Below are 23,735 nucleotides of genomic sequence, written 5' to 3' on the forward strand. Positions count from 1 at the left end.
GCTCTGTAGCCATCTGACTATTATAGAATTTTATTTTCTTGCCCAGTTTTGGGCATCAGGATAGAGAGGCACCAAAGCAGGTGAAGGGCCTGGAGCACATGTTCCATGAGGAGCAGCTGAGGGAGCTGGGATTGCTTAGCCCGGAGAAGGCTCAAGGGGTGAAAAGAGGTTGTAGCCAGGTAGGGAGGTCAGCTTCTTTTCCCAGGCAGTGACAGGATGAGATGAAGAGTGATTCAGGGTAGGAATTGGGAGGAATTTCATCACAGAAAGGGTGATTAGACATTAGAACAGACTGCCCAGAAGGTGGTGGTGGATCCCTGGACTTGATTAAGGAGACGGGATGAGGCATTCAGTGCCACGGTCTAGTTGACAGGGAGGCATCTGGTCATAGCTTCGAGTCGATGATCTCATGTTAAACTGATTCTGTGACTACCATTTCGCAGCTGAGAAGCAATCAACAATTCAGCAAAGACTTTTAAACAACTGAAAGATTTTTTTTTTTTCAGGCCTTTCAAGGAAAAAGAAAAACCAGCATACACAATGTGAAAGCCCAGCGGAGGCCCTGTTCCTCCACCACCGGCCGGTGCCCGGCTCGCAGCGGAAAAGGCGGGAGCGCGGCTCTCCCCTCAGGATAACGGGGCCCGGCCGCCGCCGCCGCCCGCCCCGCGCATGCGCCCCGCCTGGCGCACGCGCCGCCGCCCCGGCCCGGCAGGGGCACCCCCCGCGCGCGCGCGCCCGGCGGCAGCGGCGGCCCTGCCTCCCGCGGGTGAGTAACGGCGCCGGCCCCGAGCCCCGAGCCCCGGCCGGCCCCGGGCACCGGGCAACTGGGCAAGGGCTCCTCGGGCCGGGAGAGGCCGGGACAGGAGGGCACGGTCCTCGCCCCCGCCCGTCAGAGGGGCCGCGGCGGCTCCCGGGCGGCCCCTTCCCTCCTCCCTCGTGTGGAAGGCTCGCCGCGTCCCCCGCCCGCGGCTGATGCTCCTCCGGTGGCGGGGGCTGGCGCTCGGTTCCGCGGAGTGGGAGAGAAGTGTGAGCGCTCGGAACTCGGTGCCGTGCTCAGGGCATGGGAGCAGCGCAGCGAGCTGGGTCTGCTCCCAGCCTTTGCCTTCAGCCCTTGTCCGGCAGGCTGGCTCTGAAGTGCCCCGGGAGCTCCCGGTGAGCCCCGGCCAAAGGTCCCTTTCTTATCGTGGCCTGCAGCCGCCCAGAGTCAGCTGTGTGTTCCCATGGCCTTCCCAAGCAGGAGAACGCTGGCATGTTGAAGGCAAATACTGGAAATGCTGGAGGCTCTCTTACCAGTTTTACAGCAAAGAATCCAGAAGGATTGTGTTTTGTTGCTACTGCTTTCTTAAGTTCAAATCACAATTTCTGTTCTCTGTTTGTCAGATTTAAAATACCTTTTTTTGAATTGGGTAGACCAAAAAGAAATCTTATATTATTGGAAGTGTTTAAAAAGATACCTTTTATCATGTAACACAGCTGTGAAGTGTTTGCATGTTATACCTCATTTTTTCTTACATCTTTAATGATTTTCAAAATATTTTTTTAAAATAACTTTAGAAAAAGACTTTTCATGTACACAGAGTTTTTGAGAAGTTCCCTGATTCATTTTAATACTGGAAATACAAGGTTCCCACGCATATAGTCAGCTTCTGTTGCTTTTTACTCTTCGTGGTCTCCAGATCAGAATGTGCTGTATAAATGTGGTGCTTTTAACACTTTTACCAGTCGTCACCTGGTCAATCACTTGGAAACTGAATTAATGTTTTTAGGTGCACATCTGCAGTGTAGCTCCAAAATCAGGGCTTTAAGGCCTAGATCTAGAGCTGATCTGTAACTTCAGAGTTTTCAGTTTCTTTGAGCTGGGAAAACTGAGTAGAAACTAAGTTTAGATAACTGAGAAGCTTTTTCTCAGCTTTAGATAGCTGAGAAGCTTTGATCCCATCCATGAGCTACCAACCTCAGTGGCTTCTGGATGACCTTACCCTCGATCAATAAAATCAGATTTTCAGAGCTCTCCCCTATATTGCATTTCCATTTGTTATGGTTGAGAAACATCAGAGTAAATAAATTATTGTATTTGCTGATTCTTGCTAAACTAGATAAATCTATTTTATCTTACCCTAATTTCTTTGCATAGTGTATTTCTCTTTTGGAATTTGTAAAACAGAAAAAAGCAACCCACTGGGCAGGGCACTGAAACTTGAGTTGCCTAACCAAAATTATCTTGAGTAATTAAGCACCGTCATCCCTTTCAAACACTTTTTTTTTTAAATCGTTTTTTCTTCTCTGACTAAAGAAACATTCTTTTTTGGGGAAGCATGCCAGGGGAAGAAAAGCTCATCATCTGTACATCTGTATGCTTTTTTCTTCATATAGTGGAAAGGTCAAACAGAAGGTTTCCCTGTGCAGTAACTTAAGGGTATAAAAAGCAGTAGTGAGGGAGAAAAAAAAAATCACTCTCAGGTAAGAGCTTGAGACATTCAATTGATTGTGTGGAACAATTAGGAAAATACTTCAGATATTTTCATAGACCCTTTTTTTTTTCTTTCTTCATGAAGGAGTTGTTTTAAGAAGAACACCTGGAAATTTTGTGTACTGTGATGAATTTCATGGTATTTATTTCCAAGAAACCCAAATTAATTTGGAACAGAGATGATCATAATGGGATAGACTTACATGTATTTTGTGCCTTTAATTCTGTATAGTTGCTAACAAACTAAAAAGTAAAACATCTGTGTCCGATGTTTTGGGGTTTTTTTCAGAAGAGAACTAGGTGTTGAGGAAATACAGGTTTTAACTTTTCCCAGTAAAGCTTCATATTTTTCTCATGTTATAAAGGAAATTACTATCTGTATTCATTAAAGGAGAAATTCTGACCTGTTACAGATGGTTTTTTTCTTCTTTTAGAATTTACTGAGTAGGCAAGAGAAAGAGCCCAAAGTGGTTACATTTTTTTCTGGTACACCTATATGTGTGAACAAACATGAAGTTTGAATCCAAAAGCTTCTGAGTCAGGGTAACTGCATGCAGGATCTTAACCTTCATAAAGCTGAAGTTATTCAGCCTTTTTGCTGCTGAAGTCAATTGCTGTTAGATCCAGGTGCACTCAAAAGTCCAAGGCAAGGTACTTGCTAAGTCTGTAGGACTGAGGTGTACCTCAGTAAATTGCAGTCAGACTCTAAAATTTGAATGTCCACGACAAATGCAAAATCACAGCTATGCTTTGCCTAGTGACTGTTGAATCAGAAATGCATTTTTAAGGTTTTTCCACTTCCAAGGGTGGACATAACTTCATGTGGCTGTTTCACAGGCATGTTTGCTCAGTCTGTTTCCCCAGTATTGCCATTCTGCTGTGGCACTAGCACTGATGAGGGTTTATCTGTCACTGTCTCTGAAAAGTAGATCTGAACAAGATTAAATGACACATGAAGCACTGCCAGCCCGTAGCTCTTTGATGCAGCTTGTACAGTATAGGAGTCTATGCCAGGTCTGAATTATGTTGTCATCATTGAGGCTGATGTCTCCCCAGAACACAAACCTTTACCATAGATATAATAATATATCTAATAGATACAGATAGGAGATATTACTTACTTGTTCTAGAAATTTTGCACTTTGGTGCTGCGCCTCTGTATTGGCATAGCAGAAGTTCACAGTATGATATATGGTAGACCAAGGTCTGTCCCCATGCTAGTCAAATGCTAGTGGCCATGCTGCTCATTTTTTAGTATGCTTCAATGGTGAATATTCCATATTAAAAAATGCTTGTTGAAATAGTAATGTGGAGCACCAAGATCAGTTCCTGATGCTTCAGATGAATGACTTAATGGTAGTGAAGTCATGATCTAAACAGGAGGAATGGGGTAGCTGATACGTCAGCCAAGAATCAAAAGGAACAGCTTCTTTGATATGGAATAGGAAAACCCAGATGACAAACCTTGTGAACATTGCAAATCCTTGTGACATTGCAATCATGAATTCTTTTTCACAGAAGAGATAAAATAATAATTGCAGGTGTAGTTTGTCCCTGTCAGTCTTGTATGTTGTTTAATGAAGATCAGTGGCATTTAATTTAAATTAAATGGCATATATTAGTAGTCAGATGAATAATATTGTTTCCTTTAAAAAAAATCCTAACCCTTCAGAAAACTTCAGTTTATCTAATCTGAAAATTGAGTTAAATTACCAAGCAGAGGTAGCATAATAAACTAGGAAAAAAGACTGAAAAGGTAATGAAAAATAGCAGGAGCGGTTTGAGTGTATTTAAAATTAATTTCTTATTAAAGTAAGATATTCTGTACTCTAAACAATCTCTGACAGAATTCTAAAATCATGGAGATGGATTGTTAGCCATGGACAAAGAACCCTGTAATTTGACATAAGGCGATGTGAAATCCTGTAAGTGTTTATGCTGGAAAATCATTTTCCCTGACAGTAGCCAAACGTATGGTTTCAGAATCCAGTTGGGCAAAATGAACATCATTTTCATAGTCTTGCCTTGTTCCATCTGTTCTTTGTTGGCTTTAGTGCTGAGATTCTCATTCAACTGAGTTCACTCTCTAAAAAGGTAAAAGTGCATTGGGATTTTGTTGTTTGTTTTTAAATGTTAACTGGGTTTTGCTCTTACAGTAAATGAGTGACCTTACTGTGAAAACCACATGAATCCCAGAAGTTATAACAGACAGTAGGATGAATGGATTAATATTGGAAATGGAAGTGTTATAGTGCTAATCCTATTCAGGCTGTATTGTTAGAAAACATATTCTAAAATTGCTTATCTAAAATTATCATAGCAGTAGTAAGCAGCATATTGTGACAACTGAGCTCTATGTTAATGCACTCTAACATTGGCAGGAAACTAAGGTGAAATAATTTACAAGTATTTTAAAACTACCTGCATGTATCTCAGTAAATTAAAATAAGATTTTAAAATTTGGAGGTCAGTGACAAAAATGCATATCACAACTATATTATGTATAATGACCCTTGCATCAGAAATTTATTCTTAGATTTTCCAGTTTAGTGTTGCCAGTTTTATGCATAATCTTTTTCCCTATAATTCTGTGGTAACCTAAATTTTGTTAATCCTTTTCTCTGGTTCCCTTGTGATAACGTTGTACAGGAATTTAAGTTATAAATAAATTAATCAGGCCTTCCATTATACTGATTTTCTTCCCCCTAGTTTCATGGTTCAAATTTTGCTGTGTACCATTGGTCTTGTTTTGAATTTAGCCCTGCAACACTACCTGAGGTGTCAGGCAGCTGTGACATTGAACTAACTTGAGGCTTTCTGCTTGAGCTACATCCTTAATGCTATGCTGTTTTCTGCTTACGGGATTCGGAAAAAAATTAAAATTTTACATCTGTAAAGTTTTAAAGCATCATGGCTTCAAATTTAGTTTTTGTTATTTAGTGGTTTTAGGGTTATTTTTAATTTTGAGTATTTTGTTAATATATTGGTTAACAGAACACAAAGTGCTTGGTTTCAAGCCAGGAAATAGGTTAGAAAATGAAACCTGCATTCTGAATACAAGCTGTAGTTCTGTCATACCCCATTTTGTTTTTACTCTTGTTCTGCTATGTTATTCTCCTTTCATGGGTTCTGCTTTTTTCTTCTATTTTCTTTATTAATTCTACCTGAATAGCACTTGCAAAACATTATAGTTCAAAACATAATAATTTAACCAGAACTTCCAGTTCATGGGATTTATCTGGGTTAGAATAAAACATAAGTTCAAAAGTAAAATACTTTATAGAATACATGAGTCCTTAGTGTTAGAACCTCAGAATTTGACACATGTTCTCAAGGAAGGAAATGGGATTTTGTTTGTGTACCCCACTCTCCACAAAGTCTGTTAGTTCTGCAGCCAGTGTATGCATCACATTTGTCTCTTGTTATTTTTATTATGTAGAGATTTTATGAAGCATTTCTTACTGCTGAATATTAGGTAATAAGAAATCTGACTTGAAAATATTTGTCTTTTGATCAGTTCCAGCCACAATCCCTCTGTTGAGAGTCTGAACTATGACATCATGGCAAGATTTCGCAGAAGAACATGCATCATTTTGTTGCTTTTTATTTTGTTTATTTGCTCCATAATGATGGCTTTGAAGACTCTGAGACCTGACAGAGCTGGCTTTGGGGATCCATTTGGACTTGGTTTGTTGCCAGAGCTTCAACAACGGACAGTGCTCTTGGACAGTAAACAGAACTTGCTAAATAGAGCTCAAGGAGATACTGTAACACGTGTCAGTAATTTGCATAGTATTGCTGTCAATACTATGAAAGCATCTATGTCTTCAGTAAGAAAGCTGGAAGAGGAGCTTTCTTCTCCTAATTACAACTTTCACATATTCTACTATACTTGGTATGGGAATCCACAGTTTGATGGTAAATACATTCACTGGAATCATCCATTATTGCCACACTGGGATCCCAAAATTGCAAACAATTATCCAAAGGGAAGGCATAGTCCTCCTGAGGACATTGGGGCCAACTTTTATCCAGAACTTGGATCTTACAGTTCCAAAGACCCTACTGTCATAGAAGCCCACATGAAGCAAATGCGTGCAGCTTCAACTGGTAATGAATGTTAACGTTTCAGCATGTTGTTCATTTATCCAGCCTTACATCTGTGCATGAGGGCAGCTGAGCTATCCTTCTGTTTTTCTGTAATTCAGGAAATGTCTGAAACTAGTAAATGTCTTTATATTTCTGAGTTTTAGCCCCTGACTGTAACCTACATCTTCAGGGCTGTGTATGATGGGTGTAACAGCACAGAAATAATGGTGTTTGTAATACTCTGAGTACATGTTTTTCATGACTTACTGCTAAACACTGATAGCATTAATGAAAAAACAGAAACCTTGACTGGAATATATTGTTGGTGTATTTTATTTTTGGAGATGAATACTTCAGTTTAAAGAACAGGTTTCAGTAAATCACATGGTTAAGGGGCAGCTTGTTCAAATATGAGTAGGTTTTTTTTCTCTGAATGCTGTGTGTGTGCAGTAACAATTATGTATTAATTCATTACTGTCCAAAAGTACCTTCTTTCAATACAAATTGATGTTCCCTTTTTCTCAATAAGGCGAACTTTATAAATAAGATTGTTCAATTGTTTTTAATGTCGTTCCTTGTTGTTGGGCTTTACGGTCATTTTTATGTTAATCTTCTTTAAAATAAGCAGTCATGTAGGCTAATACTAAACTGAGCAGCTTCTGGAAATGTAATTGGGACAACATGACCAAAACTCCCAGCATTATTGATACTGCTAATGACTTTGTATCGAATCTCCTTCATTCACCTAATCATTAAGGTTTAATGTAATTGTTATATTTTGATTAGTGATGTTTACTTGTGTAGTGTTTACTTCTTGGTTGTTGTCATCTTGTGGGTTTTAACCTAACCTTTATTTTATCCAAGGGTTAATACAAACACAGGAAATTTTTCACCCTCTTCAGTAATATAGCTCCATCAGCAAGAATAACATGACTGTTGCAGAGAAATCTCAGATACAAGCTGCCTCAGATACAAGCACTGTTTTACTCTTATCTATAATTTATGATAGTGTGATGAAGGCAAGGGGGGCACTTGCCCTTTAGAAGAACATGTGATGTTTCTCATCCTCTTAATACAGATGTCTAAAAAAGTTGAACTGCTGGTGAAATAGGTGCCAATTACTAGGACAAATGCTTTGCATAATCAGTTTTTTTAGTATCTTCAGTTAGTTTTCAGTTTAAAACTCAGCAATGTCAATGAGTAGTACAGACTTCTGTGACACTCTTTGTAACATAACTGATATTTATGAAGAGTCACTTTTTTCCTGCTGTTATTCTGAGTTAAGGATTTAAGTGCAATTGAATTTGGCCTCTTCCATCTAGATTTGACTAACATAAATCATCAACTTTTTTTTTAAGAATTATACTTTGTTCATTTTTTGCGTACTGTGAGGCTGACTGTTTACAGTTTCTCCTTTTTCTCTGTTACCCATTGTCTCATCCATGACTGTATTTTATGGTCACATAATCATTTTTTTCTAACCATTGAGGCTTTATCAAAGATCTTGTTAAAAAAGAGAAATGTAAGAGCTTCTTTCAGCATATATTTTCTAATGAAGGCATATAAGAGACTGGGCCTACAGACATCTCATGCATTGCTTCCCTGTATTCTTCTTATATTTTACAATTCTTATGTAATAATTTCCTAATATTTTACAGATAACTTCAGTAAATTTTATTAATGAGATTGCTTAGGGAATTTTTTTTTTGCACCAGCCTTTTTTTTGTGATAATCCGCTTTTGGTTTTAGTGACTATTCTGGTTTTAAGCATTTATGACATTTTTTTTAGTGTCAAGTCCATACTTTTCTTTTTTTGACTCTTTAAGTGGTACATAACTATATCCTTTAAGCACAGGAAAGAAAATGTGTAGTAGTCGTTCTCAGGAAAAGGCAATGCAAATGTGAATTTTGGTTCCTTGATTAACAGTTCTGTCTCCTGAACTTTTACAGATTTCCTAAAGGTGTAAAAGAGGGTCTTGTCCAGATTTGTTGCTGTTCTGCTTGTCCTTTACACCTTACTCATTTACATTTAACCCTTTTGTGTGAAATAAAAGATAATATGATAAAATGCAATAAAATATTGCATTTTGCTTTCCTTGAGCAGATTGTCTTTTGTGATTACCTGTTATTTGTGATTTTCTTTTTTGATGAAATGCAGAGATAATGTGCCTAAGGGTAGTTAAACTCCCTACTCCCTTCTGTGTGTGGTGAGCATAAATTTCTGGTTTGGATATTGTGTGATTATGTATTCACTGTAATTTATGGTTCCTTTTTCGTAATTTTGAAATTGTTTGTTGGAAATTGATGGTCAGAAATATTATCATGTTAGTAAAATAGGTGTAATTTAGAATATATACTTTCCTAGCTCAGTGGATTTATTCATTTACTTAAATCATTAAAAAGAACCACATTGACATATTCTTCTGTATGTTCTAAATAGTATTGCTAGGAAAATATTCCTACATCAGTATTTCATGTATTTCTTTCAGACTTTGCTTCTTTTTGATATAGTTTCCAGCTGTGCATCTAAAAGATCCAATCTGTTTATTTGACAGCATTTTATTTCAGAAGGAAAGGATTTTGCTTTTTGAAGAGTGTATTCTTTTGCTTTCTTGGAGAGCATCAGAAGAATTTACAGTATGAAGACATGGTATTTGTTGTCTTTTTTCTCCACAGCACTGGTAACATCCTTAAATTATTGAGAGTTAAGCATTTTGAAGATAATAAATTTAAAAACTAATTTCACATGCTTGGAAGGATGGATTACACCATAGTAACTGTACCAGCAAGAAAGAAGGTTATGGGATTGAAGTCACTGCTTCTAGTAATAAATGGTTGTTCTGTATTTGAGCCAGAGGTACAATGAAGAAATAAGATGGGAAATGAAGTTCCATAAGATAAGAATCTCCTTCATCACATGCACAGCTCTCATCTCCTGACAGTTCTATAACCCATTATCCTGATATTCTCTGCCTGTATCATGGCATAGCTATAATGCCTTAGATGGGAGCACTTTTTTCCTCTTGTCCAACCTGAAGGTTGGAATGCTGTGCTGAAAAGTGGGAGGGAACAGCTCTCAAGTGTTAGGCTTAGGACACTGAGTACAGATTTGTTCCCTTGACAAGTGATCTAACCACTGCTTGTATTGCAGTCCTATAAAGAGAGGAGTTAAAATCCACTCTGACAATACTGAGATTTTGTAACTGATTAAAAAGTAATTGGAGATGCTGATTTATTTTATGTAGGTTGCACATCAATAATTGTAACTCATGACGTTACTGTATATGAATTACAGTAACACGTTAAAGAACATGATTTAAAACTCAAGTTTTGTATTTTCAGGTGTAATAGTGCTTTCATGGTACCCACCTGGTATGGCTGATGAAAATGGAGAGCCAACTGATGATTTGGTGCCAGTTGTTTTGGACTATGCACACAAATATAACCTAAAGGTAAAGTATTTCTAGATGCACATAATAGGACAATTGAGAAGGTAAACTTTGCTATTATAAGGTGCTTCTTTTGGTTATGGAAGCCTTTGAATTGCACTGAACTTTGGTAGGACCTGAGTAATATTCCCTTATAAGCAGAATAAATATTGTAATCTGCTTTAGCTTGCAGAATCTAAGGCATAGTGCTGTGGATTTTTATTCTTTTCTAATTTCTTTTCAGAAAACAGTTTTTAAAATAAGACATTATGTTGTTTTCCAGTGAGTCTCGGAAGTTGAGGGAAGTATTACATATTCCAGAATACTGTGAAATACAGTGAGCTTTAAACTAAGAACCTTTGAGAAAGGAGAAAGATTTATCTTCATTTTGCAGTATTTAATAATTTTCTAGCACCTGATCATAGAGGTCAGGAGTGAGCGTCTATGAGGAATAAAGGCAGGCTTGGAATATCTAGTTTGAATAAATATCTTTATTCCAGAAGGTACCAGAAACACTTGCCTTGAACTGTAAGGTCAGAGAGATGCTGCTCAGACTTAAGGGTTACTTCAGGGCATGACAGAATAGAAGGGCTAAATTACTGACTTCTTAAAATAGGTGAAATATCAAGTTAGTTAAAGATTACATGAATTGATCAGCAGAATCTTAAATTGTGGTTTGGTTTTGTTTACTTTTAAAATAAAATCTGTGTTTCCCTTTTGTGATAATGAAAATATGTATTTCATTTTAATCTCTCCCAAGTAATAAATTTGAGTTTTTAAGTAGCTGCATATGTTTCATCTCTGCTGTGTACTGAACACACAGCCTGTTCATCTGCTCTGGTTTTAGTTGGTAACACGAGTTGTGGATTCTCAGTGAAATTTCCTGTCACTGGGGGTAGCTGGAGATTCCTTAGCAAGCAGGAGGAAAATAGGATGATTAAAACACATACAGAAGTAATTTTAAAACTGTTAAAAATACTGTGTGATTTGCATTATATGGTATAGGTTACACTCTATCTAATAATAAATGTTTTAAAAGACAGAAAAAGGTATTATCCTTTCCCATAATCTTCTGACCATCTAATAGAGTTTGCTCTCACCTAAAAAACTTGTTTGCATTCAAGTCTCAAAGGAGTCAAGGCCAAATGAAACAAGCTACCAAGGAAAGTACAGTAGTGTGTAATAGTGTGATAATGATTGCAGTATGAGTGAAGATGCTGTTACCTCTTGGAAGAATTACTGAAATAGGGATATTCAGTATAGAAATTGCAGGAAGTGCTACCTTCACTGTGATGTTTTTAAGCATTCTTGCACAAGCAAGTTATTACAATAAGTGTTGGGAGTCTCAGTAGACCAAAGCCAATATACAAAATACGTCTCTGTTATGTCTGCTAAATAGAAGTCTGGGACAAGATATGCCCTTTTGATTTGCCTGGTTTTCATAGTTGGGAATGAAAGATGAAATGAAAGTGCTTTTCAGCCTCTACTGTTACTCAGTGATTTAGTCTGACTCTATTTTTCTATAGTTTCTACTTAATAGAGAGGGAGATTGGCTCTGCAATGGAAATTTTTTACTGTTGCAGAGTTGTCAAAGGCTTTATTAAATACATTCTGCTCTAAAATTGCTTCTGAAAAAGTTGTTGCTTTGATTAATGTTACGTATTCTTCCATGATTGTCTGTTTGAAAACAAATTCATTTTTACATTGGAATTCACACATACTGGTTAATGATTTCCATAAGCTCCACGCCTGACATTCAAAGCAATAGCAGTACATTATATTATATTTAGTTCCAAGAGCTTGTTGCTGTTGATAAATCTATAAAATTTTAAATTAAAGTTTTCATTTTGCATCTCTTAAAATGTATTTTGACTGAAAACTCTCCTTGGAGCATTATCTTTAGGAGATTTTTGATACATTTGTTAGAAATTGAATATTAAAATGTTTCATTAGTTTATCAGTTCTTTGACATTCAAATAGATAATATTTTATTTTAAGTTTTAGATTTTGTAGCTTTTTAATTTTTCTGAAGCATGATTACCACTTGCTGTAATCTAGGGTAAACAAAAGCTGTGTTCTGTTTTAATGTAAAAAACCTAAGTATTTCATACCAAACTTCCTGGAATTGGAAGCTTCTAATGTCAGTAGTGCAGGAGTTGTACTAGGGTTGGATTATTCTCAGTATAGACTGATGAAATGTTTGGTCTGTAAGGAATTGTATTTTTGACTGGTACTTGCTTCATCTAATACCCAGTGCCCACACATTCAGTAGTGCTTTATGTTTGTGTTGCTATTACATTTTCATCTTCCAGGTCACTTTTCATATCGAACCTTACAAAGACAGAGATGACCGCAGCATGTACCACAATGTCAAGTACATCATTGACAAGTGAGTTTTTTCAGAATGGTGTCCTTGGGGTTTCTTACCTGCTGCCTTAGGGGACTTTGGTATATGAACTAAAGCTTGTAAAAATATATAAGAATGTCTGCTGAGACTGAAAAGAATTTTGTTTATGTTTCAGTGCTGCAAAATTAGGGTTTTTTTTAAATACTGAAGTGTGAATTTTGTATAGGTTCTCAAATTTAAATTGCTTTCAACATTCTTTAATATCATAAGTTATACTTTAGACACTTCAGATTAGCAACATGGTCTTTAAATTAAATAAAATGTACATTTTGATAATGACAAACTAGCAGATAGAGCTTTTTTATTGTGTTGACCTCTAATGATTTTAATTCATCTTGACAAATTCTATACAGCTACTTGTTGTTTTGCTTATCAGTGCTGCTTATTAGACTGTCTTTATTTCATAGGGAATAAGAGAATTGCCCTTCAGAGGAAACTGGTAACTGTAGCTCTAGGTTACTGTCACAGTTTAACTCCAGCCAGCAGCTAGGTACCACCAGCTGCTCCTTACTTTCTCTCTCATGCCGCAGCAGTGGGGAAGTGAATCACAAGGAAAAGATAAAACTTTGTGGGTTGAGATAAGAGCAATTTTATGATTGAAACAAACTAGTATGCCAATAGTATTATTAAGAATGATAAGGGAAAGAAGAAGGAGAGAAGTAACAGAACCCAAGACGAATTGCTCACCACCTACAGAGCAGTACCTGGCCCAGCCCTGGGCAACATTCAGTCCCCTTCCAGGTAGCTCCCTCAGTTTATATATGGGCATGACATTCTGCAGTGTGGCCCGCTCAGGTCAGCTGTCCTGGCCTTCCTTCCTCCCAGCTTTTTGTGCAGCTCCTCACTGGCAGAGCAGGAGACACTGAGAAGTCTTTGACTTAGGGTAAGCACTGCTTAGCAGCAGAGAAAACACCAGTGTGTTATCAATTTCATTCTCGTGCTAAATAAAAAAAAACAACACTAGACCAGCTGCTAAGAAGATTAACTGTCCCTGCCAAACCCAGGACAGTTACTAATTGGTAGTAGTTAAAAGGTTTTTTGAAGAGTCATTGTTTGATACTTCAGCAAACACAGGACTGAAGGTGGATATGATGTGCTGTGTTTCAAAGTCCGTGTCCTGTCTTTTTAACTTAATTTTTTGGAAAAGTCTTCACCTCAGATTGTGCAACAGTATTTTCCCAATGGCAAGTCTTGTCTTAACGATACTTGTTTGCTTTATAGATACGGAAGCCATCCAGCCTTTTACAGACATAAAACCAGCACAGGCAGACTTCTTCCTATGTTTTATGTTTATGACTCTTATGTAACAATTCCTGAAATATGGGCAAATCTCTTAACTGTGTCTGGATCCCAGAGTATTCGAAATACTCCCTATGATGCATTATTCATTGCACTTCTTGTAGAAGAAAGACATAAGCATGACATTCACAGAAGTGGTTTCGATGGAATGTACACGTACTTTGCCACCAATGGCTTCTCCTACGGTTCATCTCATCATAATTGGGCAAGTTTAAAAGCCTTTTGTGATAGTAACAACTTAATGTTTATTCCAAGTGTGGGGCCAGGCTATATCGATACCAGCATCCGGCCTTGGAACAACCACAACACGCGGAACCGCGTCAATGGGAAGTACTACGAGACTGCCTTCAGCGCAGCCCTTCTGGTGCGGCCAGAAATCATTTCCATTACATCTTTTAATGAATGGCACGAGGGAACTCAGATTGAAAAAGCCATCCCTAAACGGACTGGACAGGTGGTTTACCTTGATTATAAACCCCATAAACCAAATGTTTACCTTGAGCTTACTCAGAAGTGGTCTGAGAAGTACAGAAAAGAACAAGAACAGTGGCTTATGTGAGTTGTCACAGCTGCAGTTGTTTCCTGATGCATTGGCTGTATTGAGAAACAAATTGAGAGTTGAAGAATCTGTTATTAAATGTCTTTATTGTATTTTTTGAATGTATATGCACTACTACTGAATTTTAATTTTGAAAAGTTAAAAGATTATGAGAATATTGGCAATTCTGTCTTACTGGATATTTTAGTTCAGAAATATTCAGGGAAAGCTGTTTGTTGTTCATTTGTGGTTTTTTTTTAACTTTGTAACTTGCATGCTGAGTTTTCAGAACATCTGCATGGGATAACGCTACATGACCAAAGTATAACAGAAAACTGGCACAGTTTCTTCCTTCTTTATTCCTGTAGTTGTGTTTCTAATCAAACTGATGCTGTAATCTAAATCCTTATAGCTCCTTGCAGGATGCATGTCTGTAGTGTGTGGAATAATCTGCATTTACACTTTTTGATGCTTTGCATATGGAGTTCTTGACATATGACTAGCTTGTGGTAAAAAAGCTGAAGAGTTATGTGTAATGCAACACTACTGGGTTTTGTTTGGAAAAAAAAAGTATTTGAAAGAAAGTTCCAAAGAACTGTGAAAGATTTCTAGTTTACTTATATTTTTTCTGTTTGGTACATGGTATAGACTTTTGCAGATTAATGGATACTGACCGGGAACATTTTTTTTTTCTCTTACTTTGAATTTTAAAAAAAAAGCTTCAATTAGAGTGGAAAATATTTTTGAGGGGGAAAAAAACCCCTAAAGATACAAAAAAATTATTAAAATTTCCATTGTTGCTTATTTTCTGCTAATTGACTGCATACACAGACCCAATGTGCTTTTTTAAATGTCTAATTTCTAAACCCAGTATCTTACTCATCCTAGAATAACTTAATTTTTGGAAATACTTTTTTTGTTTCTGATTTGGGAGCAACCCAGTTTGGTAGCAATGAGAGCAACTACCTATTAGTTTAATTTATTTGAAATCTGAGATTTCTCTTTTTCATCTAGTCAACTTAGTTGTTCCAGGATTCAGAATTGTAAATACTAAAATCTTGCTGTTATTCACATAAGCACTCTACCAATGCTACCTGTAAGACTGTGGTGTGGCTGGAAATGAGTATTTCCATTCCTGGGAATCTCATCTTTAAATGTTGTGATTATTAATTGGCATTTTTTATGAGGTTTGAAAGGTTCAATCACCCAGACATACCTCCTCAGCAGTGCATTTTTTGGGATTTTCATAGAATTTCGTAACAAAGCTGTAAACTTCTGAATAGTAGAAATTGCAGTGTTTTATTCATTTGCAGCAGATGTTTAATCCTAGCAAAGTGAATTCTTTCTTAGTTATTTTAATTTTTTTAATCGGCACGTGAGGTTCTGCTCCTGTGTTTTAGTTCATATGCTCAGACTGTTGTGACCACTAGTAACAGCTAGAATTCCATTGATGTCAGCAGAACTCGTGAAAATTACACTCTTCACTCAGACCTCACTGTAATCTGTCTGTTAAGTGGTAAGGTGAATGTGAGGACTTCTGTTAAAACAGAAACCAAACTAGTATTTTTTTTCCAGAAAACTTTTTCATTCCAAATAAATGTAAGCCTGTTACCACTATAAATTTCTAGAGTCTTCTGGTATGAAAAAGTTTTGCTTATATTTTTTTTTTGTCATTTCTTTGTGCTTGTTCAAGTGATGAGGTGTCATCTAATGCCCTCAGCTGCTTGAAAAAATATAGAAATTGGATGGCAGATATATAACCTGGCATGTTGAAATGTGCCTCTAGAGTTACTGGAGTCTTATTAACCTGTCTTCATATTTTTTTTGCAATTTCCTATTGCATTTCTGCGCAGTCTGAAATGCCTCTGAAAGAAGTGTTTGCTAATGCTTGTTTTGCTATACTCAGGTGGGTAAATGGACATAGGTATGACCACAGTCAAAAAATAGTGTCTGAGACGTAAGAAGCACTTGTTAGACTTTTACCACTTCCAAGGTAACTACTTCCTTTTTTATTTTACTTATTTTTGATAATACTTATTTTACTATAAACCCCTTAAATAGCTTTTTTGATATTACTTACTTTACTATAAACCCCTTAAATAGCTATACATAGCTCATTTTTATAATTTGTGGTATGTTTATGCTTTTGCAGCCCATTGTCCTTATATTTATTTTGAATGTGAGGGAACAATTAAATGTTTGCATATGTTATTAAAAAACCTTCTGAAATCAAACCTTTGAAAGGACAAGTATCTTTGTTTTCCCTTAGGTTAAACTTCTGTCATCCACTGGTCTTTTCTCACTGTAGTTTTCTGAGCACTTTACTGGTCTTGACAACTTTGCACTCACCTTTCAGCCCTTACTTTCTCCTAGTGGCAGTTTATTTTCTCTGTGACTCTGAAAGTCACTCCTTTGTTGCTGTGTATAGAAATATTTGAAATCTGTTTTATGGTATTGTACCACTGAGGTGAACTATCTTGTTTAAAATGCAGTTTATGGTAACAGTGTAATGGATCTCCATTACTCTGAAAGACTTCTGGGATTGTTGTAAAGGTATCATTTAACCATTGCCATGAAGTGGTTTGGGCCATGGCACACTGATGTCTAATGGGACCTTCAGAAGAATTTACAGAATTTCTCTAGAAAAGAATGAAAATTAAGTGCCTAGAAATTCATCACCCCTGAACACTTACTGTATTTTTATGTGCTTGATGTGATTTAAAACATAAATATGCAACCTCACATAATATTTCAGAGTTGAGAATTTAATTTGATGATCCTAAGAAAAGCTGATGGAATTGCAGCTACTAGAGCTACCCCACCTGCCTGACTAATACTCCCTCTGTACTTGAAGCAAATCTATGTGCTGCTTCTTGTCACAGGGAGTGGAGAGTTTTGCTCGCGGACTGTTGCTGCAGTCACGATACTTGAAATTTAAGTAAAAATAGATATGTGGGAAAGGATTTGTAGAAATGCAAAGGAATAAGATGGTTACAAGGGCACAGTTAAAAGGGGCACAGGAGCAGAAAAATGACTGTATTTAAGAAGGTGGTTACTCCAAGCTTTAAGATTACAGTAGGGGAAAAAAGGGACTCCAGTGTGCAACCAAAATTGAAAGGCAGGGACGAACATTTGTAATGATTTGGAGATTTGAAATAGATTTAAGGAATATCTAGATCCCATTTTACTCTGGTGTCCCACGAGTTTTATGTCTTGGCCAACTGGAAAAAAATATTGTAATGATTGTTTTAAAATTTTAACAGTGGTTAAATGCATTTGATTCATTATTTCATAGTACTGATATGGGAAGTTTTAAAGGAGATTGTGCCATGTTATGCCTCTGCAAATACAGAAATACCTGAAGTAAACAATCACATACTACTGACTGAGTGTCGCCGGGGGGTAAATGGTTTCTAGTCAAGGAGCAAGTCCTTGTGGTAAAAAGAGAACATATTTTTAAAAGAAAATCTATAGGTTCATTTCTGCTTCTGTGAATTATGATCAAGTAAATTGTTTTAGTTCTGTGAGCTGTCTCAGAACTGAAGCTTAGTGCATCAACTCTGAAATAAGAATGTGTATTAAATCTTGTATAGTAGTGCATGTCTGTCAGATCTATAATCTTGTACTGAACTTTGTGGGCAAACGTGCTGATGCTGTTATGGTTTTAGTGGCAAGCAGTAGATTATTGTGAATATAGTTTTGCACTGATGTTCATCATATCTGTCTAGTGCATTTCTTTTGAGGTGCCAATGATTTATCTCTTAAGTTGTTGAAGCAGAAGGTTCTTCAGTGAAAACATTTTTGTTATGAAATTTGATATGTATATTCTCTGCATAGTTTGAATTAAGACATTTCACACATGGTTCTTAGATTCAGTTGAAAATATCTCTCAGGAGTGTTTTCAGCTCTCTGGGCACGTGGATGAGGACTTACTGTGATTTAGGGCTCTTTTTTTTCCTGAATCTCATGAACATAAAAAGAAATAAAGAATTTATAAACAAATTATTTGCCACTGAATATAAGATTAAAATCTCCCTCCCAGTCGTTCAAGTACTTGTCTTCATCTTTCTGTGTCATTAAGATTGTGTCAATGTTTTGTTTCTTTTTATCTTTTACTTTTGACCAGCATGCTAAATGTTCTATAAATTTCTAAAGTGACTGTATTTCTAAGATTTCATAGTTAGAATATTCCGTAAAGAGGATCTACAAGATTAGTAGCATGGCAGAAAAGCCTGATAAGAATTTCATATTGTATAGGTGAACTTGTTGTGAATGGATAGTGTGTCTTTATATCAATTGAACACAAATAAAAAATACCTTTCTTTTAATACCCTACATGGCTGTGACAGATATGAATTTGCTTACATAAAAATAAAAAAGGTTTATGTGTCTGTTTCAATATGTGCATATACCTGAAGTCATGATTTTTAAAATATAATGTCACTGTAATAAAATTACAGACTGGATTCTGCTACTTCTAAGTAAGCAATGGTTTTAATTCCCAGTGATATTTACAGAAGACCTTTTTGCTTATGAATGTTTTCATGAAAAATAAATATATGCCCAAAGTTGTGATTTTTAAAGGAATGTGTGATAGTGGGGTTTTTTCATAGTGCGTGTTTTGAAAGTTAATTTTTATTTTTCTATTGCTATGTATGTGTGCTAGCTCTCCAAAGAACCAACACAGTGGTAGGTGGTTTCAATGAGCACTGTGTGTCTGACAACTGGTTCCTGTCTTCAGAGTTGGTTTTGTAACTTGAAGTCATTGCTATAGAAACACAGCAGGATCTCTCAAGACTAATTTCTCAAACTGCAATGTGATTCAACAAACAAAGAACCAGCCATAATTTCAATTGATTTTTAGAATACTGGTGAAAATTAGAATGTTGGTTTGTTGTGATTTTAATGGAAGTTCTTGGAAAATTCTAATATACTATGGTAGAAATTACTTTTATCATATAGCTGAGATTGCTTGTTTATTAAGATCAGCTAGCCTGTTAAAATTTGAGAAGTATGATTTTAAATATAGTATCTGTTTTTCAATAATGCAGTATTTCATAATAACATTGCCACTATTCAAAATACTTTAATAACAGTGAATACTTCTTTTTAAAGGGTATTCTTTGGTTCTACAAGCAGAAGTTTAGTTCTCCTTTAGTTCTAAAGAACTAAAGGGAGCTTCTAAAGAAGGCATTAGCCTCAGGAAACAATGTTTATCAATACTAAGATTTTTCAAGGGAGACAGAAGTAGCCAGCCATTGGCTTTATGAAAAGCTCTGCAGTCCTTATTTTGTCTCATATATATGATTCTTAGTGAGTACTCAAGTTTTACTCCAGGTCAGAAAAGAACCTACTTTCAAAAAATAAAATACCTTCTGAAAACATAAATGGTAAATTGTATTAGTTGTACATATGCTTTGCTATTTAGGTCCGGCCTTTGGCTGACCAACTTCCCAATCTACTAATTCACTTAGAATTTTTTGCGTATATTTGTACAAGGTACAAATCAAAATTTTAAAACTCCATTGCAATAACATGACATTGAAAAAGATAAGCTGTATAGAAGGGAGGAATGTAGTTTAGAGATGTCAAAATTATAAAATGTCAGGAGGCTTTATGCAGGAAGTATAACCATATTCAGATAACTATATCAGTCAAAAGATTTTTAAGAGGCCTGGAAGAAGTTCATGCAGTTAAACAACAGAATAAAAAAAAGGTGTTAGAAATAAAAGATACTTTAAAATAAAGATTCTGTCCAAAGGATCAAACCAGAAAATAGGTAAGTTCTGGCATTCATTCTAAAGCTAAAAAAAAAATCCTCTATCAAACTTGAGGGCAACTTCCTAGACCTAAAAAAACCCCAAAAAACAAACAGCAACAAGGAAAAAAAAAAAGCCATAAACAATAATTAAACTTCCCTATCCATCCACCAGAAGTAAATACAGAAAACCATGGTACACAAGACCATGGTTTTCCACAATATTAAGGGAAAAATACCCAAGCAATAATTTCTAAGAGCTACATACCAGACTCTTCTTTAATGCATGTTTCTAAAATATGTCACAAGCAGGCAGGAAGCTGGTGGTGTGCTAGTAGTGCTGGTAGACAGCAGAGCAGCAAAAGCATCTTTCAAAGATCCTTTGGATCTTTGATAATGCTGTGATAGAGAAGTTAAAAGTGTTTTGTATCTATGTTTATTACGGAAGAGCTTAGAGATTTTCATGCAGGATCCAGTATCTGTTGGTAATTAATCCAGAAATACCCTACATTAAAATGTCATACAAGTAGCCTTGTGACTGGATCAATAAAATAAACAGCAATAAATCACCCTGTCTCAATAGTACTCATTCAGGGGTTTTCTAGGAACTCAAGTATGAAATTCTTAAAAATGTGTATACTTTGTTGTTTGAGTTAATGGCAGGCACATGAATGAAAGGGGACAAAGGTGGTACCAGTATTAAAAACACTTCTAGGAGGGATGCTTGGAACTCTAAACAAGTCTGAAATCCATTCTTGATTTTAAAAAAATAGTAAAAATACACATATAAGAGATATGTATTGGGCAATATCAATGTAGTTTTCCAAAGCAGTCATGCACCAAAAATCCATTACATTTTTGAAATTGCAATTAGAAATGTGGCCAAAGACAATAAAGCTTCCAGCAAAATACTTGGCCTTCAAAAAATACTATATTTTTATGTAAGTAGAGGGAAGAAGCTTTCAATACATTACTTTCCATTAAAAGTTAAGAAACCGATAATAGAAATATTAAATTTTCATAGCAGCAGGCAGGTACTTGTTAGCTCCCAAAGACATCAGTTGTGCTGTTCAGAAAGTAATTTAAAAATATATGCACTAGTGCTAAATTATTTCTAAAGATAATCAAATTTTAAAACCTAATTGTGTAATAGTAACAAATTGGGTGATACAAGAGCTGGAGAAACATAATATCATATGTGTATATATTGTCAGGACATACTATACCTGCACAAAGCTATACTGTGTTATAGTGGTCTACTGCTTAAAATTGATTTGGCTGTCCATTTGGTTAGTAGTATAAAAAAATTAAGCTCAAATATAGTAAACAACAAATGTATTATTAGGAAGGACAATTAAAAATATCACTATACTATTGTGTCACGCTTGTGTCTGGAATACTGGTTATCTATCTCCTTTTTTAAAAAAAGAACTGAAAAGATACATGGAAAGATTGCAGAAATCAGAGTAAGGGAGATTTGAACCGAGGAAAATGTACATTAAAAATACTCAGCTTCAAGAAAAATTGTTGCTCAGAAAGTGCCGGTGGATCATTGAAGGGCTGTGGGGGCCTGAATATATGTATTGTTATGGAGAGAGTCCCTGTTAAGATCTATGGATTGTAAGATCTATGTATTAAATAAGTGGGTCCTTATGGAGAGAGTCCCTGTAAGATCTGTGTGGGCCCGAGTTGCTCCAAACGAGCTACAGCTGCAAAGTCCTTAGTTAGGCAGCAGCTGTAGCTCGTGAAGGTAACTGGAATAAATAGGGGTGGGTCGAGAGCCCAGGAGGAGCCCCTGAAAAGATACATGAAGGACTGTGCTGCAGAGAACAGCTTGGTACAGTATGGGACTTGAGAAATATGAATACAACAAGAATACAACAAAGGGCATAAAGAAAATTAATAGGGAACAGTAACATTTTCTGTTCTTTATGCCAAAGAAAGGTCATCTAGTTAAATTTTCAGCTAATGTATTAGAATAATACATTGGGGTTTATTCACTCAATATAGTAAAATTATCAAATGTACTGCTACACGATGTTGTAGAAATTGTAAGTATAATAGGTACAAAGTCACGATAGCATTGATCACACTTCATAAGCAGGATGGTCCAGGTGCAACTTTTTCCTCAATAAATCTCCTAACAACTGATATCAGAATGCAAGAGAAAGTGATTTTGGAAGTAAAGGAGCTTTATTTCATGTAATGCTTTAGGTATTTTGTGAGACATTTTCACTTATGTATGAAAATCAAAAATGTCTTCATCTGTTTCTGAAATTAAAGAGGGATATTCATATTGGAAAGCAAGAAATTGGTTTAGTGGCAACTAATTATAATTTAGTTTTCTTCTTTCTGTAGGGTTGAACATTGCTGGCTTTAAACTCTGGACCACTACAGGAGTAACCACTCAAGCTATGCTGAACTAATGCCATTTATTCTTGAAGATATTAAAAGATTGTGGTGTTGCTGCTTATGTGTCATGAAAACCAAACCCCAGAGGGTCTGGAGGTAGACCCCGCATATGGCAGAAAGTCCAGGCTACCTCTGTGTAGCTTCCTCAGCCTGGTGCTACAGATAATCAGTTTGATTGCAGCAAGTTTTGGAGTTTAGCAGAGAGACTCTGTGGCATCAGAGGTCTTTGAATATAGATTATAGATGTAAAGAAGGAGAGAACCAGAATGATAATGATAGGGCTTCCACAGGATCCAGCACAGAAGACTGTAATTAGATAAATATGTAATTTGTTTATAACCCCACAAGTTTCAGTCTAGCAGTGGGGAGCTTTGTACAAGTTAATGACTCCTTTTTGCCATATACCCATTAGTTTTTATATATTGAATTCCATCTGCAACTTTATTTCGTGATAAAATTAAGTTTCATTCTTTTTTCCAGAATTCGCACAATTCTGCAAATTGGTCTGTGGTTTACCCTAATTCATGAAAAGAGTAAATAAATTCTTTAATCATTATGTCAAAACTTTTTTGACTGCTCACTGCTAGTTACCACTTATGATAAAGATAGGTAAGGGATTATGGAATGAATTCTAGAAGATTTTAGTGTGAAATAAAACATGGCTTAAACAATCTTCAGCTACATCTGAGGTGAGAAACTGGATTAAATTAGTTCAGTGGGAGTAGAAATGTATTAGGTCTTCACTGGAACACATTACATGAGCAATGTGAGACTATCCGTGTGTTGTGAAGCCGTTGATTCTTAAAGTGGAATGTTTTCAACTGTATTTCTTATTCATCCAAAGGCTTTTTGAATTAATCTACAAAACCTAATGATTAGGCTATCAATTTTAGCCACTTATTTAATGAGTGTGTTCTCCTGAGTTAAAATACTTCTGTGTTCATTAAGGGGATCTGTATTGATTCTTTTATTTGTATCAGGAAGGAAAGAGGGATTACACATCCCATAGATGCATTTTGGATATGTGTAATATGTAGGAGTATAGAGGAGATACAAAGGGCTTGTTGATAATTTTATGTAGATCAGCTCATACATTTATCTCTCTGAAAATGGAATGCTTAAACAAATTTTCTCCACAGTAATATACTACTAAATATTGTACAACCAAATCTGTTCAGTAAATACATAAACAATTAATGATACTGAAAAAATTTTCTTTTCAATTATATTCATGTTGTCCTCTACATTTTTTCCAAATAATATGATTCTATGTTCACAGGTACTTAGATCTCTTTCTGTAATATGGAATCTCAAGTATATTGCTGTGCCAAGTC

At 36.1% G+C, this 23,735-nt stretch overlaps 1 protein-coding gene across 2 annotated transcripts; it reads left to right on the top strand.

Moving 5' to 3' along the window:
• Positions 1–708: 708 nt before the first annotated feature.
• Positions 709–18,630, top strand: MANEA (mannosidase endo-alpha). Of its 2 annotated transcripts, none has more exons than XM_059467804.1 (5): positions 709–766; positions 5,988–6,580; positions 9,902–10,011; positions 12,300–12,376; positions 13,616–18,630. In XM_059467804.1, exons 2-5 carry the CDS (start codon positions 6,031–6,033, stop codon positions 14,250–14,252), a joined length of 1,374 nt encoding a protein of 457 aa, XP_059323787.1. In that variant the 5' UTR covers positions 709–766; positions 5,988–6,030; the 3' UTR covers positions 14,253–18,630. The 2 variants fall into 2 exon arrangements, with proteins under 2 accessions (XP_059323787.1, XP_059323788.1); XM_059467805.1 differs by having other exon boundaries at positions 13,949–18,630.
• The last annotated feature ends 5,105 nt before the right edge of the window (positions 18,631–23,735 follow it).

This window comes from Ammospiza nelsoni, chromosome 3 (assembly GCF_027579445.1).
Source record: "Ammospiza nelsoni isolate bAmmNel1 chromosome 3, bAmmNel1.pri, whole genome shotgun sequence".
Taxonomy (NCBI): Eukaryota; Metazoa; Chordata; class Aves; order Passeriformes; family Passerellidae; genus Ammospiza; species Ammospiza nelsoni.

What these genes read in the sequence shown, in the direction of transcription:
- MANEA (XM_059467804.1), top strand. Translation starts at nt 6,031, where the DNA reads ATGGCAAGATTTCGCAGAAGAACATGCATCATTTTGTTGCTTTTTATT. An exon ending in AATGCGTGCAGCTTCAACTG is followed by an intron (nt 6,581 to 9,901) that starts GTAATGAATGTT and finishes TTGTATTTTCAG; the next exon opens with GTGTAATAGTGCTTTCATGG. An exon ending in GTCAAGTACATCATTGACAA is followed by an intron (nt 12,377 to 13,615) that starts GTGAGTTTTTTC and finishes TTTGCTTTATAG; the next exon opens with ATACGGAAGCCATCCAGCCT.